The following is a 19,698-nucleotide window of genomic DNA, read 5'->3' on the forward strand; positions in this document are numbered from 1 at the left end:
AAAAATATAGCTAACAAATGTGAATCTGTTCTCTTTCTTGTATCTGATTTTTGATTTATTAAAGATTGCCATATCAGCTGCTTTGCAACACAAGTTGTTCTCACAGCAGAAAGCTATTTACATTCACAAACCCCCACAATCGTATAATACATTATTAGGTCTACTGGTTTGTCGCAGTAAGTTACAGAAGATGTCAGTCTGGCCATTGTAGAGGAGCAGGGGCTCCAGTGTATTTTATAATAAGACATTCCAAGTCATAGGATATATGCAAACAACAAATACTTCGAAAAAAAATTACCACCAATGTTTACCACCATTTAATGTGCACAGAGACTTAAATATTGTTAACAATATTTTTAACAGATTATAATTTATTCTTCTAATTATAGGTCATTACAACTCCTTTGTCCTTATTGAATTTGCAAAGACAATTATTTTCATATATATGATACATGTAGAATATGATAGCTCAAATACTTTTTTTTTTTGATTACTTAATTAAATGAAAATTTCAAGCTAATTAAGTTCCAGAGGGGTAGCCGTGTTAGTCTGTATACAGCAAAAACGAGTCCTGTAGCACTTTAAAGACTAACCAATTTAATTTCTGCAGGCATAAGCTTTCGTGGGCTGCAACCCACTTCATCAGATGCAAGAAATAGAAATCAGATGGGAGTATATATATACATCCAAGGGTAAGGAACAACAATGAGGATAGGTGTTAGCAAAGTCCATTCAGTTAGAGTAGATGAGGCCTATTCACAACCAGTGATTGGAAGGTGAGAATGTGTGAACAGTGACAATTACGTCTTGTAATGAGGTAACCATTCCAAGTCCCTATTCAGACCCAGTTTGATTGTGTCAAGTTTGCATATGAGTTCCAGCTCTGCAGTTTCTCGCTGAAGTCTGTTTTTGAAGTTTTTTTGTAGAAGTATGGCAACAAACCGGGCCATTTACAACACTCACTTTGCTTCTCTATAGAGGAAAAAGGACTCTAAACTATCTAAACTTCTACATGCCACAAGAGACCACAACTGTGATATCCTGGACTCATCCAACAATATTGTAAATCTATCGAGCTATACACTTAACCCAGAAGAAGAATCCGTTTTATCTCGGGGACTGTCTTTCTGCCCCACAACCCCCACACACACGATACAACTCTGCGGTGACCTGGAATCCTACTTTCGCCATCTCCGACTCAAGGAATATTTCCACCACATCACTGAACAACACACTAACTCACAGATACCTTCCTACCAACACTACAAGAAGAAGAATTCTGCATGGACTCCTCCTGATGATCGAAACAACAGACTAGACTTTTACATAGAGTGTTTCTGCTGATGTGCACAAGCTGAGATTGTAGACAAGCAACATCGCTTGCCCCATAACCTCAACCATGCAGAACGCAATGCCATCCACAGCCTCAACAACAACTTTGACATTATAATCAAGGAGGCAGACAAAGGAGGTGCCGTAGTCATCATGAATAGGTCGGATTACAAACAGGAGGTTGCCAGATTATTCTCCAACACCATATTCTACAAGCCACTACCATTCGATCCCACTGAGGAATACCAAAAGAAACTACAACATCTACTTAAGAAATTCCCTAAAGAAACACAGGAACAAATCTACACAGACACACCCCCTAAGCCCCAACCAGGGTTATTCTATCTGCTACCCAGGATCCACAAACCTGGGAATCCTGAACACCCCATCACCTCAGGCACTGGCACTCTCATAGCAGGACTGTCAGGCTATGTGGACTCTCTCCTCAGGCCCTATGCCACCAGCACTCCTAGCTATCTGTGTGATACCACTGACTTCCTGAGAAAACTACAAGCCATCGGTGATCTCCCAGAAAACACCATCCTAGCCACTATGGATGTAGAAGCTCTCTACACTGACATTCCACACAAAAAGATGGACTACTAGCCATCAGGAACATTTTCCCTGATGATGACATGGAACACCTGGTAGCTGAACTTTGTGACTTTGTCCTGACCCACAACTACTTCATATTTGGAGGCAATCTATACCTCCAAGTCAGTGGCACAGCTATGGGCACCCACATGACCCCACAGTATGCCAACATTTTTATGGCTGACCTAGAACACTGCTTCCTCAAAACTCATCCCCAAGCACCTCTCCTTTACCTACACTACATTGATGACATTTTCATCATCTGGACCCACAAGGAAGAGTCCCTCAAAGAATTCCAACGGGGTTTCAATAATTTCCACCCCACCATCTACCTCAGCCTGGACCAGGCTACAAAAGAAATCCACTTCCTGGACACTACAATACAAATAAAGGATGGTCACATTAATACCACCCTATACTGAGAACCAGCTGACCTCAATACATATCTTCATGCCTCCAGCTTGCACCCTGGATATGTTACATGATCCATTGTCTACAGCCAAGCCCTAAGATACAACCAGATTTGCTCTGATCCCTCAGACAGAGACAAACACCTACAGAATCTCCATAAAACATTCTTAAAACTACAATACCCACCTGGAGAGGTGAAGAAACAAATTGACAGAGCCAGACAGGTACCCGGAAGTCACCTACTACAGGACAGACCCAACAAAGAAAATAACAGAACACCACTGGCCATCACCTACAGCCCCCAGATAAAATCTCTCCAACACATCATTAAGAATCTACAACCTATCCTAGCAGATGATCCCTCACTCTCTCAAGCCATGGGAGGCAGACCTATCCTTGCTTACAGACAGCCCCCCAACCTGAAGTAAATACTCACCAGCAACTGTACACCAAACAACAAGAACACTAACCCAGGAACCTATCCCTGCAACAAACCCCGTTGCCAGCTCTGCCCGCACATTGACTCTAGTGACACAATCACAGGTTCTAACCACATCAGCCACACCATCAGGAGCTCATTCACCTGCACATCTACTAATGTAATATATGCCAACATGTGCCAGCAATGCCCCTCTTCCATGTACATTGGCCAAGCCGGACTGTCACTAAGCAGAAGAATAAATGGACACAAATCAGACATAAAAAATGGTAACATCCATAAACCAGTCAGAGAGCACTTCAATCTCCCAGGACACACTGTAGCCGACTTGAAAGTTGCCATACTTCTACAAAAAAACTTCAAAAATAGACTTCAGCGAGAAACTGCAGAGCTGGAACTCATATGCAAACTTGACACAGTCAAACTGGGTTTGAATAGGGACTTGGAATGGTTATCTCATTACAAGAAGTAATTGTCACTGTTCACACATTCTCATCTTCTAATCACTGGTTGTGAATAGGCCTCATCTACTCTAACTGAATGGACTTTGCTAACACCTACCCTCCTCATTGTTGTTCCTTACCCTTGGATGTATATATATACCCCCTATTTGATTTCTGTTTCTTGCATCTGACGAAGTGGGTTGCAGCCCACAAAAGCTTATGCCTGCAGAAATTAAATTGGTTAGTCTTTAAAGTGCTACAGGACTCTCGTTGTTTAAGCTAATTAAGGAAATTCCTAGGTATCTCTTTTTGTGAATCAGGGCAGGCATCAAGTGTCAAAAAGGATGACATCTCCTTAGCCACAAAACCATATTTATTATCTCCAAGCATGTTTACACAGATTCTGTGATGCAACTTGAAAATGCCTATTTTGCTTTAATATTCTAAAATATTTTCCTAAATATATATTATGTTTTGAAAGATGTAAGTGTCAGCTATTGCAAGTTATGCTTTGTATAACAAGTGTTCATATAATAACATCCCCATTCCATTATCTGAATACTAAGATGTTTTATGAACATAGCAAGCTCATTTGATGTTATAACTGGTTAATAATATAAGAAGCCATTTGAGCACGAAATACTTACAAATTGGGGAATTAATTAGTTATATAGCAATTTTTAAGCAACTTGCTTAACAAACTCAGGAAGACAAGAAGACCCTCTCCCATGATTGGATTGGCAAGTAGAAGAGACAACACATTCTCTGATGACCAGTTAAGTTTAAAGACTCTCTATGAATCATTTAAGTTTAAAAGGACTATTTGAAGAGCTGAAAGATCTTTTTATAGGACGTAGAAGTGTTCGCACTTCTTTGAAACAGAATTCCAACTCTTATTACACCCTAAAAGAATTAAAATGATCTCTCAGAAAATTAACAGAGTTAAAACTCTATCTGCAAAGATGTGCTGAGAAATTCCTACCACAAAGACAAAGGCCATATAATCATAAAAGTTGAAGAATTACAATCCTGATGCATATGCATTAGGAGACTGCATATTCATGAGCTGAAGATGCCACCAAAACCATCCCCTGAAGCTGTCAAGCAAATGAAAAGTGATAAAAGCTGATATCTGAATTTAGTGGACTTCCTGAAATATGTGCCTTTCACCTACATTGAGACTACAGAAAAAGTATAAATTCCACTCAACTGAGACATGAACTCTTATGTTTACGTGTTTTTATTTTCTAACCCCTAATCTTACTACATTTTGACTTATACTGCTCTTGAACCACCATAAACCAATACACTTACTCTTAAACTCTCAGCACTCATCTTGGCACACCCTGCTCATCTCATCACATCTTCAAGACAACACCTCTATAAGCAAGTAAACAGCAGCAACAAGACAGAAAGAAAAGTCACTACATTGCATCAACACCACCTTCCAAACCCAGCACTTCTTCACCTTGACTCCATCACTGAAATTTCGGCATCGCTTGTGAGAGGGAGTTTTAAAAAAGCTCTGCCTAGGGACTGGATTTAATCTTTTCTTGCAAAAGTTAATGGAATACTGAAGTGCTATTGTAATTTAAGGTATTACCAGTTTCTCCTGTTAAATACCAGATTATTTAGACTCCTGGGGTGGAGACATACTATTCTTGGTTAAACAAAGGAATAGTGGGATTTAATTTGAATGTAAGATTCTTAGTATTTAATTTGCCTGCTTTAAGACTGGTCCTTAAATGGCTTCTTTTAGTAAGAATTAAAACTTTATTCAGTTACATTGAATTTAGTTAGGATCACTTACCTTTGCCCATTTATAAACAGTTAGATTATCCATTATAAATCAACCCTTCAAACAAAATTACTTCGCCCATCTACAATATGCTTTATTTATCTATGATAAAGTAAGACAGGACTTTTTGGAATAACGTACTTTGGTTTTATCTCAACTAGAGAAGATTGTGCCCACCAAAGCAGACCTTCTCGAGGTGCAATCTTTGCTGAAAGGTCTCCACAGAGAGAGATACAGAAGAGCCTGAAATGGAAGTAACCATTGTTTATTGCGTATGTTCTGTTTTATTTTATTTTGTTTAATTATTGTCTTCCTTTCTTTCTCTTTCTTTAGTAATAAAACAGTCAGTTAATAATTGTGATTATTGTGCTTGTCTTTAATTGTGGTATCCCCTAAGGCATGGTAAAAAGAACTAAAATCGTATGAATCACATCCCTGAATTGGCATTAAGAGAGACAATTATTAATATCTGGCCTAACATTTCTTGCTTCTCTAGACTGTACGTTTTCATAATTTTGGGGATAAAATTACTGGTCACTCAGCACCTGAAAACACCCTTTCTAACTACAACAGCATATAGTTTTTAGTGATTTTCAGCTGGTATCCCAGTGACTGTTTATTCTACCCACCAGCAGCAGAAAGGCAGGAAGATGGGTGGGAGAGAGCTATTGCATCTTCAATGCTGGTTTCCTGTCTCATCCTCTACAAACACAGCAGCAGGAGCAGTAGTACCGTCCAGACACTTCCTAAACCAACTAGCTACACATGGCACCCCCATGACAAACCACTCCAATTTACTTGTGTAGATTTGTAAGTGAATCAATTTCTGTAAAAGTTTTAAGCCTGATGCACCAGACATTTTTTGAAAAAATGTTTTAAATTAAATTTCTGAAGTCAGATTCCCATACAAAGAACATTACATCTTACATGAGGTCAATTACATTTAAACCTGAAAAGACACACAATATAGTTAGCCACACCCCAAATTTCAGTCTTGACTGATACTAAGCTATTGAGGTTTCAAAGGCTGATGCCCCCATCTCTACAGCGATTACAGTACAGTACAAGGAATTTAACAAACAAACCTCTGCTTTTTCAGACTGCCTAGGAATAGTAAAGAAATATTTTATCTCACTGTACCAAATTATTTTTGTGAACTAAGTGCTTTCTAAATTGTTTGTTAGATTAAGATCCTGAATGTAGTATGTATGTACATGAAGTCTGACTTGGTTGTTCAATGTTAGGTGACTGGTTTATAAAAAAATTCTGTAAACCTAAAACAGTTACCTACCTTTCCATAACTCTTGTTCTTTGAGATGTGCTGCACGTGTCCACTCCACTGTAGGTGTGTGCACACCTCATGCACAGCCTCATACAAATGCCCTCCAATGACTTGCACCACTGCATGCAAGTATAAAGGGCCACCCTGCCTCCGAACCCCCTCAGTTCCTTCCTACTAGAAAGACTTAGTGAGAGAGGAAGGAGGGCAGGATAGACATGTGTAACACATCTCAAAGAACAACAGTTACAGAAAGGAAGGTAACCGTTTTTTCTTCTTTGAGAGATTGCATATATCCATTCCATTACAGGTGACTTAGCAGCAGTTCAAACTGATGATGGGCTTGGAATCCACTTGAATGTGGATTGTAGGACCACCTGTCCAAATCTGGCATCATCTCTAGATTGATGAGATGGCATAGTAAGATGCAAATATATGATCTCACAACCAGATTGCCACCTTACAAATGTCCTGTATGGGTACACAAATTAGAAAGTTAGCAGTCTATCTGTGACCTAGTTGAGTGAGCCACCACTTTTTGGCAATATTAGCCAATCAATATAATAAACAAATACACCTGGAAATCCAGGAAGAGATCCTCTGGGTGCCCATTTACTCTGTTTGAAAATGCAATGAACAACTGAGACTAAAATCTGAAGGGGCTAGTCCAATGCAGGTAAAAAGCCAAATCTCTAACATCTAAATATATGGAGCTCCTCTTCCCTTTTACTTGAATGAGGCTTTGGAAAGAAAGTCAGCAAATAAATTGTTTAATGTGAAAATTGGAATCCACTTTAGATGGGAATTTTGGGTGAGGGTAAAGAAAAACGTTGTCCCTGAAAAAAACTGTACAGGGAGGCTCTGACACTAAAGCTCGCCTCCCCCCATCTCTCATGGTGAGGTTATAGCAACCAAGAAAGCCACCCTCATAGACAGGTGTAACAGAGAACAAATTACTAGTGGCTCAAAGGGGAGAACCCATCAGCTTTGCTAGAACTAAATTTAAACTTCACTGTGGAACCAGGTTGTGAACCTGTGGGTATAATCTGAGCAAACCCTTTAGAAATCTGATGGAAACAGGGTTTGAAAAAACTAATTGTTGACCATGGGCAGCTGGAAAGCTAAGATAACTGCCAAATGGATTCTGATGGAACTAAGAGCTAACCCCTGTTGTTTCAGAAACAAAGGATAGTCCAAGATATGACAAATTGGTGCTTGAGCTGAGGGAACACCTTTTTGTATAGGCCAAATGGAAAAATCTCTTCCATTTAGCAAGGTAGATAGACCCAGTTGAAGGAAAAACTATTTAGTAGAACTTCCTGCACCCTCTTAGAGCAAACACATTCTGAGTTTGTCAGACATCCAAGCATCCAAGCTCTCAAGTGGAGAGTCTGAAGATTGGGATGAAGGAGTTCAAATCCACATCTCTTGGGAATGGCAGCGGATGTCTTACTGATAGAGCTAGTAGAGTTGAAAACCAATGTTGACAGGGCCACAATGAGGCTATTAGAATAAGATGAGCAGAACCTTTGACTTTGGACAGGAACAGAACGTAAGAGAAAGCATATAGCAGGCCTTCTGATTAGGGCAGGATGAAAGCATCTGCCGGTGAACACAGGCTGTGACAACTCAGGAACAAAAAAGGTGACTTTTTGTTTGGTTTTGTTGCAAACAGGTCCACTTCAGGAGTTTCCCACCACTGGAAAATGGATGTGGACACATCTAGGTGAAGAGACTACTTGTGGGGACATGTGAAGGAGTACTCAGGTCATCTGCCAGAGTGTTTTGAACTCCTGGAAGGTAAGCTGCTCTCAGGCTGATGGAACTGGTGATGCAGAAATTCCAAAGACATGACTTTTCCCAACATTCTTCCCTCGGACCTCACCCCATCCTGCTTATTTACATAGAAGATGGCTGCTGTGTCATCTGTGAGTACCAACAAATTCCACCCCAAGATATGCAGAAGGCGCACTACATAAGCTAAATGGATGGCCCAAAGCTCTGTGATATTTATATGGAGCCTTCGATCCTAAGGAGACCAAAGGCTCTGGGAGTCTGAAGGGGACCTAAGTGAGTTCCCCAATCTAGAGCCGATGCATCTGTGCTAGAGTGAGTTATTCCTATGGAGGAGCAAAAGGACCTCCTTTGCAAACATTTGCAAATTCCGCCCACCAATCCAAGGAGGACAACATCTCAGCAGGTACGTGAACCAACTTGTCCATATGATTATGGGCCAGTGACTACACCGAGGCTAGCCAATCCTGTAGTTCTCGGAGGTGTAGCCTGGCATGCTGCACCATGTAAGCAAACACCACCCATTGCCTCAACTAGAAGTTTGAGGCAATTCTGAATCTTAGTGAAAAGGTGCATCTTTAGATCTTGAGCAATGACTCGCATTTTTTTGGAACCTCTGCTCCAGCAGGAAACCCTTGACCTTTTTAGAGTCCAGGACTGCCCCCAATGAATTCTATTCTTTGAACAGGTGTCAGGACAGATTTCTCTGTATTGATAAGGAGCCCCAGTGCGACAAAAGGGAACTGAATAACAGATATGCTGGAAAGTACCTGAGACCTGGACTGGCCTTTCACTACTGAGTCACCCAGGTAGGGGAACACATGAATGTCTGACCTTCACAAGAACGCTTCTACTACGGCCATGCATTTTGTGAATATGAGGGGCTGCTGATAAGCCAAAAGGCAGTACTGCAAACTGGTAATGGGACTCATTAACCATAAATCTGAAAAACCTTTGGTGGCTATGGTGCTGCCTCAACAGGTATTACTGAGGGAAAAATCTCTAACAACTGTGCACAAGGCATGCATACACCTACAATAGAATGGACATGTGTAATAAATGAAAGAAGAATCAGTGCTATTGAGAGAATTTAGAGAAAAGTTTTGGAAAAACTGCAATTCTAATTCTGTATTATTAAGAGTGATGTACTTTCAACTGTATTTGTCTTTTCCATGCCCTCTACCTTTCCATCTGTTTTGTCTTTTTTAGAATGAAAATTTTTCAGGGCAGAGACCATGCCTTCGTTTGTGTTTGTACCATACATAAAACACATGGGTGCTCCTATTTATTTCTAGTAATAGGTTATTTTTCTGCAAAGCTGTTTTTACTCTACAGTCAGCCATTCTGCTGATACATGTATATTTGCTGTTTGATCTGACCCCAGATTATTTTATCTGTACTATTTCAAGGCTTATATGGAGTATATTTGTCAGAAAGGTGTAATTTTGGTGTGTGTTTTCTAATATAGAAGACAATTGTATTGTTTGCTTGGAAAAAATACATGTATAGCTTTATCTTTCGGGTAAAGATATTAGTTAAAGAAAGTGTATAAGCCAGCTAAACATATTTTCTATTTATCACTTTATCCTTTTTAAAAAGCCAGAAGACCCTAATTAAGACACTTACCACAAACATACATTTTTTGCTAACCCACTGTCAGAAATAATACACTTACAGGGGGACTTTCAAAGATCCAAATGGACACCTAACTCCCTTTTGTGCCCCCAATTCCAGGGAAATATATCCCTTAGACTTGTCATCACTGGAGAGAACAGGGGAATTGTGTCATAGCAGACATGCCATGATCTGATAAATCCTAATATCATAATCCATTCCTATATTTTTATGAACTTTTTTATAAACAGCAACCAAGCAAAACTGCTGAGTAATACATCAGCAGACTTTTACTCAGATATAACATGGGTTAAATTCAACTAATATGAAATGACTAATCATATTTTTTACACAATTGTCTCTTTTCTCCTCTAAATACCAATCAGAGCTAACCTACTACAAATAAAATAGTTCTACATCTTTCCAGTTAGTTCCCCTTCTACCGAAGGACCAAAAATATAACTAATGGGGGAATCTTGCCACTGATGGCATTTTTTCCACATTAGCATCTTCTGTTTCAGTATGATGTAAAATAGTGAAAAAAGGTAATTAAGAATTAATTAAATGAATAGTTAAGGGGCAAATTTTCCTTTGGCATGTGTGTTCATCCCCATTTAAGTCAAGTGAAGCAGTGCATATGCTTAAGGACAGAATAGGACCCTTTATCTGTGACCCTAACATTCAAGGAAGAAGCAAGAGTCCAGTTTTCTGCCCTTTCAGCCCATTATTCTTTCACAATACCAAACTGTGAATTTCCCTTCTCTGAAAGTGTTTCAGTCAGCCAGCCCAGCCTGTCTCAAAAACGTGCACACACATAACTCTAATATTGTACAGTTACCCTACTGCCCACTGTTTGAGCATAGTAGATATCTGAATAAAGAGTACCTATCTCAAGTTTGTTATCAGAAAGATAAGACATGATCTTGGTTGGCAAAGAGGAATAACTTGCAGGAACAATTTGGATGAACTGGCTGGAACTGTCATTTGACCCTCTATTTCAGGTGTCTGTCCTTCAACAGTCAGTGGGTTCATAATTTTTGGAATCTACAGAACTTATTTCTGCTTCTGAATTCCCACATAGCAGTAGAGGCCGGACATGACATTTGTCATTTTTAATTGGCCAAGGAACTACACCTGTTCTTCTAAAACGCCAACCTTTGTCCTATCAAAAATTGACTATTGCAGAATGTTCTTCTGCAACCTTACTAGTGCATTAACAATACTCAATGTACAGTAATATACCTGTAACATGCAAAAGTACATTTAAGCAAAACATGCAAAGTCAAATTTCAGTTGCTTCCCTCTTTCCTTCATTTATCGCTCTTGAACAAAATTCTCACTCCAATGCTTTATTTTGTTCCATTAAAAAAAATCAGAATTACATAACAGACATCTAACAGAAATTCGTGTTAACTGTTATTCCCATTTTCTCTCCTTGACAAAGAAAAGATTATCCAATACAAACTTGGTCAAATCTTTTAAAATGTTGGTTAATCTCCTTCAAAAAGAATGCTTGTTTTGATTTCCCTCAAATATACTTGGGAGTATTTTGCCTTTAGATGAACAGTGCACACTTCTACTTACCATCAAATACAAAGTAAGTTCCATCTTTGAAGACCACAACAGCAGGCAATTCAGGTAGTGTCATATACTAAAAGAGTGAGAGATGGCTTTTAATCATCCCAATGATGATTAAGGCATTTTAAGTGCATAAACTTTCAACTCACCAGTCTGAAGCAAATATACTCAAATAATTAAACAGGACACTTAAATATTCTCTCAGCCTTGTTTATAACAGAGGCTTGGAACCGAAGTCCCTCACTTCTCCTTTTAATAATTTCATCTTTTTCCATTCAAACCTTTTTTAAAAAATCTGATATTATATGGAGATTCAATTTATGTTTAGATTTCCAATTTCCTAATTTATATTAGTATTTTCTCCAGCACTAGGAGCTATATTTCTTACTCAAAAGCTGATGCATTCAGCAAATAGAAAACAAAAGGCTTTTGTACATTCCATAAAAAATGCTGTAGGAGGATAAGGATATTTGTTTCTTGACAAACAAAGCTGGATTTTTAACAAGGTAAGTATTTTAAATCTCTATCTCCCTTACACACGTGGCAATTTTAAAACAAACATTTTCAAAAGATAGTATTCTTCTACTACCATACCTGAAAATGTTAGAAACCATTGTTTTTTCTGACTTGTTTTACACTTGTTGGCTTCATTCTCTGTGCCCCAGGAAGCTCCACAAAGTGAAGAGGTGACACGGGCTGTCTGGGGGCTTGTTTGGTCCCTGGCATAAATTACATCAGACTTATAAATCAGAGCTACCAGCTTTAACTCTACCTTCACTACCCTGCTGTAGAGCAGAGATAGGAGTTATGAAACAAAATAAAGGTACAATGATGAATTAGTGTAAGGGGGCAGGGTTAAAGTTTGTGGAGCACCTTAAGTGAGAATTACATAAAATTTAAACTCACCTGTTTTACAATTTTACTGATTTTCCTGTAGGATATTTAAAAAAAACTACAGCTACTTAGCTCTTTTGCAGCATATATGTGATCAAAATATCTCATCGAGCTTGGCTTTACAAATGTTAAACCTCAAAGCACTTGTGACTGTATTGTAAGTATGTACAACTATGGCAAAACAAGGTCAAAGGATAAGGTTAGGCTCTTACAATTAGGTAAAGTAAGTATCAGAAGTGACATTCACCAATAAATTCCACTGAGGCTGATAAAAACTGCAGATGCTCCGCACCTTCAAAAATCAGGCCATAGGTAAATACATATAGATTTAGAAACATAACTTTAAACATTTTTTCACAGGTGACTTATCAGAGTTGTTACAGTGAGTCAGTGAAACAGCCAATAAATACAGATAGTCTCCAGACTCTAGACAACACTTGCCTTATAAGGTTAGGCAAATAGTGGTGTAACATGGTTTTTCTAGCATTTTGTATTTACAATCAATTTTATTATAGCGACAGGCTCAGTAGATTTTAAACAGCTGTTTTATGAAAAATAATGCATTTATTATAGTTATTGGGTTTTCAAATCTTGTACATGCAATCTCCCTTCACAAAACAACCATATTAAACAGGTATGGTTTTCATACATTTCTCTATGCTAGTAAAGTAGGATATATTAAAATCCCATTCCCTAGTATCAAGCACATAAAGCTGCCTTTTCCCAGCTACAAATGAACAAGGCTTCCCACATCTCAACTCCTCCTAGGAATATCTGATTAGCACATTTTGGCTGCTTGGAAGATTCTGAAGTTTGTCACTGGGACTGAGACAGCTCAGATAAGGAGGGACAAGTGGGTATGAGAAAGGGGCTTTTGCACCTGTTTCTTGGGTGGTACTTTGAAGCATTTTGGGAACCCATTTCTGGGCTGGAGTTTGGGATGAGAGTTCCTCGTGTCCTTTCCATTCCAGGGATCTTTCTCCCTCCCAAAAATGACTTGGAAAACGTGGGGTAAAAATCTGCTACATACACAATTTATATATTCCCTCTAAAGAAGAAAGCATGAACAGATAATTTTCAGCATACTATATTTCTAAGGTTCTTAATTTATTTCTTCAATTTTGTCAAAAGTTATTAACCCTCAATAAGTATTCAGTAAATGGCAATTCTGATACTGTTTTCAAAAAATCATCTATGTTACTAGCATAAACATACTTTTTTCAGATATGGTTATATTTAAGCCACATTTTTCTCCAAAGTCAGTTCTGATACACTAAAAGATCTTGAAACTAGGATTATAACAAGTTGTCTTCTGTGATTCGAGTTATTCTATTTAAGTTCCTAATGCACTCAATACTGTCTTTGAAAAAGTCACTTGGTCACTGCAAAACAGGATTGCCTGATCAACCTAAGAAATATTGCAATTACAAAAAAATTTAGTGAAACTTTTTCACTGAATTTCAATCCATTATAATGAATAATTTGGTAGGATTTTTTAAAGACATGGAGGTTTTAGTATTGCTGGTAATCAATATGGTAACACGTAAGTAGAAAATGGCAGTGTAGTCCGTAACTGTAACTCAATTCCAAATCTATGTTTTCTCTCTTAGAATCTTTATGTAGAAATATCATTCATTAGAGTGATTACTATTACTGATCAGTGATTATTGTTACTGACCAGTTTCCTGTAGTGTTTGATGTCAGAAACAGCAAAAATTAAAAGGCCATGGTTGTGCTAAATACAATTTAAATTAGAAGAGGTGGTAGAGTCGAAGTATCTGATAAAGTAAATTTACCTTAGGTAGCACGTCTTCCGAGGCAGAAAAAAAGTATGTATAAACAATTAGTTCTGACGCGACTTCTATGTATTTTTCCTGTGAAAATACAAACAGAAAGACATTTTAAAAAAATCCTCAAATCTTGGCACACATGAACAGAAAAAAATTCAACACAAACATTTTTTGTCTACTTTTTAAAACATCAAATATAAAGACAAAGTAACAAAATTAGAACAGAAAGCTTACTTACAGGCCCATCTGCATTACATGTCTAAACATGCAAATGTGAAATGATGTAGCTGTGCTTTTATAAGCTTCCCTACCTTCTCCTACCTATCTATCTACCTACCTACTTACTGCGGGTAGAACAAAAATTAGTCCAGTAATACATGATTCTGTGCCTGCATTGTTCCACTCAAACCAAGGAAAAAAACTGGACAGGCCACAATGTACTTGATAACCATTCCCTGGCTTATTTGGATTTAGACAAAGCCAGTGAATTTTGTTTGTATTATGATAATTTTATTTAAAAACATCAAATTTAATTTTATTTTAAGAGTGAATGGATCTTACACCATAATGAATGCCTCCTACTAAGTATTAGAGCAAAAAGGAAACACACACCATATGCATAACAGGAGTGACACATAATGACAGCATCATAGAAGTGATATAGTCAGCAACAGCAAGAGTTTTAAAATTTTCAGAGGATTTTGTTCAAATGAAGACCAACACACCCAAGTTTCTTTCCTTCCAACTAAAGTGAAACTTACAAAGATGTAGAAACATAGAACATCAGTATAAAAAGACCGCAAAACCTAAAAAATTAACGAAAAACTCTTCCTTCACTATAACTGCCACACAGTAAATATTACACTAAATAACTTTTAAATTTAACTATTTTGAATTCATGCCTTATGCCTCAAAACAAAACAAAACAGGCATTTCTAAGGTTAAGTATAATTTTAAAATACTGTTACACATTATTAGGACTGCGAAGTCCCACTACACAATGATTACAAAATGAAAGACAGCACCTCACATCCCAGAGATTACCAGCACGTCTGGTAAATGCCTATAAACACATACATTAAGATAAAAAGATATATATATTGTGCCATTATCAAAAGTAGTTCTAAAATTAGAACACATTCAGCTTCTTACTACAATCTCTTAAAATATACAACTAAAATTGTATAAAATTACAATTACTTTCTAATTTTTTAGAAGAGATATGTATAAGTCACTTTAGACTATCTCTATAAAGATCTAAAACAAAAAAATGAATTTAATGAAGTTTCAAACCTTTAAAGGAGATTCCCCACCAACATATAAAAAAAGTACACGATGCCTCTTTTGCACATGTTCAAACATTTGCTGGCTAGGGAGTGTCCGGATAAGAGGCCTGAGGAAAGGGAAATATGAAGGAATATTCAGTTTTTTGAAAACGAAAGAAAACATAAGCTGATCTAAACTGTACAATTCTGACTGCCCACTACAACATGTCATACTGGTGTTACAGTGCAATGGAATTTACCAATTATACCAATTCTTAAGAGAGTAAGAATTAATAAACAGTTACCCTGACACTACATACAAGCCATCTGATCTATGGTGTAATTATTTCTGAAATAGGCAGATAAAATTTTGTAAGTGAGTCTAGTTTGGAGATTACCAGCATTTCTAGACTATTGGAAAGAATTGAAAAGCAGTTAGGTTCATGCCCCATTTTTATGTTCTAAACCCCAGGTAAGGGTGAATATAGGAAATTTGAATGGTCCCAAGCAGAACCCAATCTCTAGAAGATTCTGACCCATGTGCCAAGGTTGCAATTATCCCTATATGGGGTGATCCATGTTGGCAATTTTAGAAAAAAAAACCCAACAAATTATTTCCTTCACTAGATTGCTAATTGTCCCAATAAAACTCAATATACAATCCTCCTCACCTCCACTTTTTTTTTTTGGTAAATTGTGAAATCCTAGTCAATGCTGTATTTTTAATTTTAAAATACAGCCTGTGCATTAGTCAATAATTGATACGACCCACAAAATTCATTTGCTGCTATTTCTTCACCTTTCTGTAAATAATAAAATAGCTAAATCCTGCATCATCCCAATAGAACTGATATGTGACAGCTGAGAGAAAATAAGTTTCTGAATACCTCAGTTTAATATCAGTAATTCTCACACCATTCAAAAACATTTCATTTTACAATTAAAAAATAAAAGTGTGGAAGGTAGCAGAAAATGAGCTTCTGCCTGCAACAGAATATGATTAGATATAGTAAAAAACCACTAACAGCCTAACTAAACATACTTTTTCACAACTGCAAATGTAAATCTTCAAACTGTATATGATGGGGTATTTTAAAATCTATTTCTCACACCTGAAGCAGTATCGGTTCCAAAAAATTAGTGCAGTGTCAAGGATCTATTAACATGCATTGCATCATTCTGTTCCATGTAATTTGTTCAGTAATTAACTGCCAAAGTTGCATCATTACTGAAATCAATATGGAAACACATTACAAAACTTAACTAAGGAGTTTAAGTAGCAATTGCATCAGAAAAATTCCAGTTACATATTATCACCCTACAAAATTTCTTCAACCAGGTCAGTGTGGCCAAAATATAAATGAAAATAACTAAGAATGTATTCCTGTCTTAACAATCACTTAATCATTAGAGAATTGTTTGAGAAATATTCACCACAAGTACACTGAACACTTTCAAGCCATTACTAATACAGTGATTTATTTTTTGTGAATACATTAGACTTACACTATTGTAGAGGGGAAATTATATGGCTTTAAAGAATGAAAAACATATTGTACTGTCTTTAGCATATCTGTAATGTCAACCTTTTATGATATTAGTCTTCTACATATTTTAGTGTCTAAATTCAGCCATCTTTGAGAATAGCAATGGGTTTAATGTATTACTTATTTTTCATTTATTTCACATAAAATCATATCATGATATAAACCCGTAGTTCCCAACCTGTGGCCCAGGGGCCAAAAGTGGCCCGCAGGGTCTTCCAAAGTGGCCCGCCATTCCCCACTGGTTGTAGAAGGGAGCTGCAGCATAAGGACCCAGGAGGAGCGCATTGCCACAGGGCTACAAGACTGGTGCAGGTTCCTTGATACACCCAAGGGGACAGGAGAGCAGCATTCCCCTCCCTTGGCTCCAACAGGTAGCATGGCAAAGTGCTCTGCCTGAATCCCCAGGTGCTGGGGTCCCTGCTAGATCCAGAGGGAGCGGAGCACTGATCTCCTGTTCCCTTGGCTACAGAAGGGAGCCATGGCCTAGGGACTCAGGTGGAGCACTTGGGCTACAGGACATGTGAGGTTCCTGCTGCAGCCAGGAGGATGGGAGATCAGCAAAGAAGATCTTCTGTCTGGCTGCAGTGGTGGGGAGGGTCCTGCTGGCAGAGCAGCCAAGACCCACCATGCCTGAGGAGAGAGGCAGGACTCTAAAAATCCCTGCCTTCCGGTTTGGCCTGCACTTAGCAGGCCACCCACTGTGACTGAGCTGCCAAGCCATGTGTTTCAGTGTGTAATGAGTCAATCATCTACACTAGTACTTTGTCTGTGAGTGTGTCATACTGTGAGTAATCTGTAATGTAAAATAGTGAATGTAAAAATGACCACAATAGCATCAAATCGTTTACTTTAAATATGTAGTGATTTGTAGTCCTTAATGGTGTATACATCAATACATTTTTTATGAGTTGATAGACTGGTGGCCTTTCAGGGTTTAAAAAATGGTATTTATTTGTGGCCCTTGATATTTGTGACTATTTGTTTCTATCGCTCTCACTTGTTTCTAGTCCATTCTGAAATAAACCTTTTGTTTTATTAGAACTGTTGTGTATTAAACAGGAGCAGGGAGGTTAGGTAAAACTGGTAAAATGGGGTACACTGCTCCTTTGGGGGCAGAGGATTTGAGATTTCTGGATCTTAGTTTTCCATGACAAAAAACTGCAAAATTCTCCAATTAAAAAAACCCATAAAATTCTGCATTTTTCTGCAATTAAAATTAAATGCTATTTAGTGCCCCTAGCCACAATATATGTAGGTATCAGCTGAACACAATATTTTACTGATACGTTTACAATTTTTAAGCAAGTCTGAAGCCTACCAGTGCCATCAAAAATAAAATAAAATAAAGTAATAAAATTGCACTTTGTATTTCTTACATATACCAAATATTTCTGTCTGCATTCTATATTTTCAGAATTTTTTTTTTTAAGTCACAAAAACATTGGAATGATCCAGTCACCATGCATTATTTCCTTACTGTTGCCAACGGCCCTGCTGTTTCAGCGTCCTGTTTTCTTTCTTTTCATTCAGTTTATGTTTAGCGCTTTCCATGTGTTCTACAGCTGTTTGCCTTCTAAGAATCTACAAACTGCCTGCATACTTTACAGAACAGCACATTATCATTAACGTGAAATTTGTCCTTATCAAACTCAGTGACACGGTTTTAGGGCTGATTTTTAAAGTTCTTGGCATCTTTTCATAACTTTAACTACTCACATCTGAAGATGCATTAAAAAACAAACCCCTGTACACTGTTAAATAATCTCTATATCCAGAAGCAGTTTACTGGAATATGTTTGGTTATGTAAATTTAAAGTGCATTCAAAAATCAACCACAAGCGAAGGAGATTGCACACCCTAAATAAGTGACATTGGTACTGTCAGTAAAACTTAGTTAATAGTTAATATATGTTTTTATTTTTTCACAAAATGTAAAAACTAAAGATTTTCTGTAAAACCGCAAATTCCACATTTTTCTGCAGCAAACAGATTTCAGGATCCCTGATATTCAGTATCAGGGGTTGGATAGCACAGAGGAATGCTTCAACAGGATTTGGGGACTGCAGTACATCTACTGGTCATCTGCAAGGCCAAGTCAGGGCATGCATAGCACGGAGGAGAGTGCTTGCGTGGCTCAAAGGCCAGAGTTGTTAAGGAGCTGACATCCTTAGCAAGACTTCCTCATGCTGAAGGCAGAGCATAACAAGGTGACACTCAGACCTGGGTTCCCTGAGAATTATCACATCCACCCATGCGGTGCTGCTGGCAGAACAAGATGCAACACAAAATCAAAATGAACAGAGGAGAGAGGAAGAACGAAGCAATAGTAAAAACATGTTTATATAGGCCAAATAAATAATAAGCTCCAATTTTAGTTATGGTTTATCTTTTTTTGTATGAGGTAAAGAATCAGGGAAGGATGTGCAAAATCTTCTTAAAAACTAACTTCAGACAATGTGGATATTCAGAGTAAAAAAAAAAGGTATACTGACAATGAAATTGTGAGGGGGAAGTCTGTTTCAGTTAGCTCATCTCTCCTTAACTATATTCAATGTTTTTTACTTTGTGATTAGTACGCGCACACACATGCACTTAACACTCTCTCCTGTCCTCCAACCCTGACCTACAGGAACACTTGCATTAGCCTAAAAAAACAACACACAAATGATAAATACTCTACTATGACACGGACTTCCCTTTTCTGAAATAAATGACTATTAATTTAGATGGGGTCAAGATTGTGTTACCTCTTTTAAAGGTAAATAACAAAGCAAACTTGATCATCATTTTAAACCCAATGGGTTCTAAATGTCTCCACTAACCAGAATGCAGGAGGCAGCCAATACAAAAAAAAGTATTGCAGAAATACATACAGAAAGATTGGTTTACTACTGTCTTTGTTGATGAGTCCACTAACTGC

The 19,698-nt window shown here is 37.7% G+C and overlaps 1 protein-coding gene across 6 annotated transcripts in view; it reads right to left on the reverse strand.

The window, feature by feature from the left end:
* TMX3 (thioredoxin related transmembrane protein 3) overlaps positions 1-19,698 on the reverse strand; it is a 58,363-nt gene that overhangs the window by 24,916 nt on the left and 13,749 nt on the right. For 3 of the 6 annotated variants that reach the window (XM_067537483.1, XM_067537484.1, XM_067537487.1), the window contains exons 7-9: positions 15,260-15,359; positions 13,973-14,050; positions 11,289-11,355 (exon numbers count right to left, since the gene is read on the reverse strand). In XM_067537483.1, coding sequence (XP_067393584.1) covers positions 11,289-11,355; positions 13,973-14,050; positions 15,260-15,359 — 245 coding nt within the window. The other 3 variants (XR_010917903.1, XM_067537486.1, XM_067537485.1) reach the window with 3 other exon arrangements.

Source organism: Emydura macquarii, unplaced genomic scaffold (assembly GCF_026122565.2).
Source record: "Emydura macquarii macquarii isolate MOO-44397 ecotype Brisbane River unplaced genomic scaffold, CSIRO-AGI_Emac_v2 contig_431, whole genome shotgun sequence".
Taxonomy (NCBI): Eukaryota; Metazoa; Chordata; order Testudines; family Chelidae; genus Emydura; species Emydura macquarii.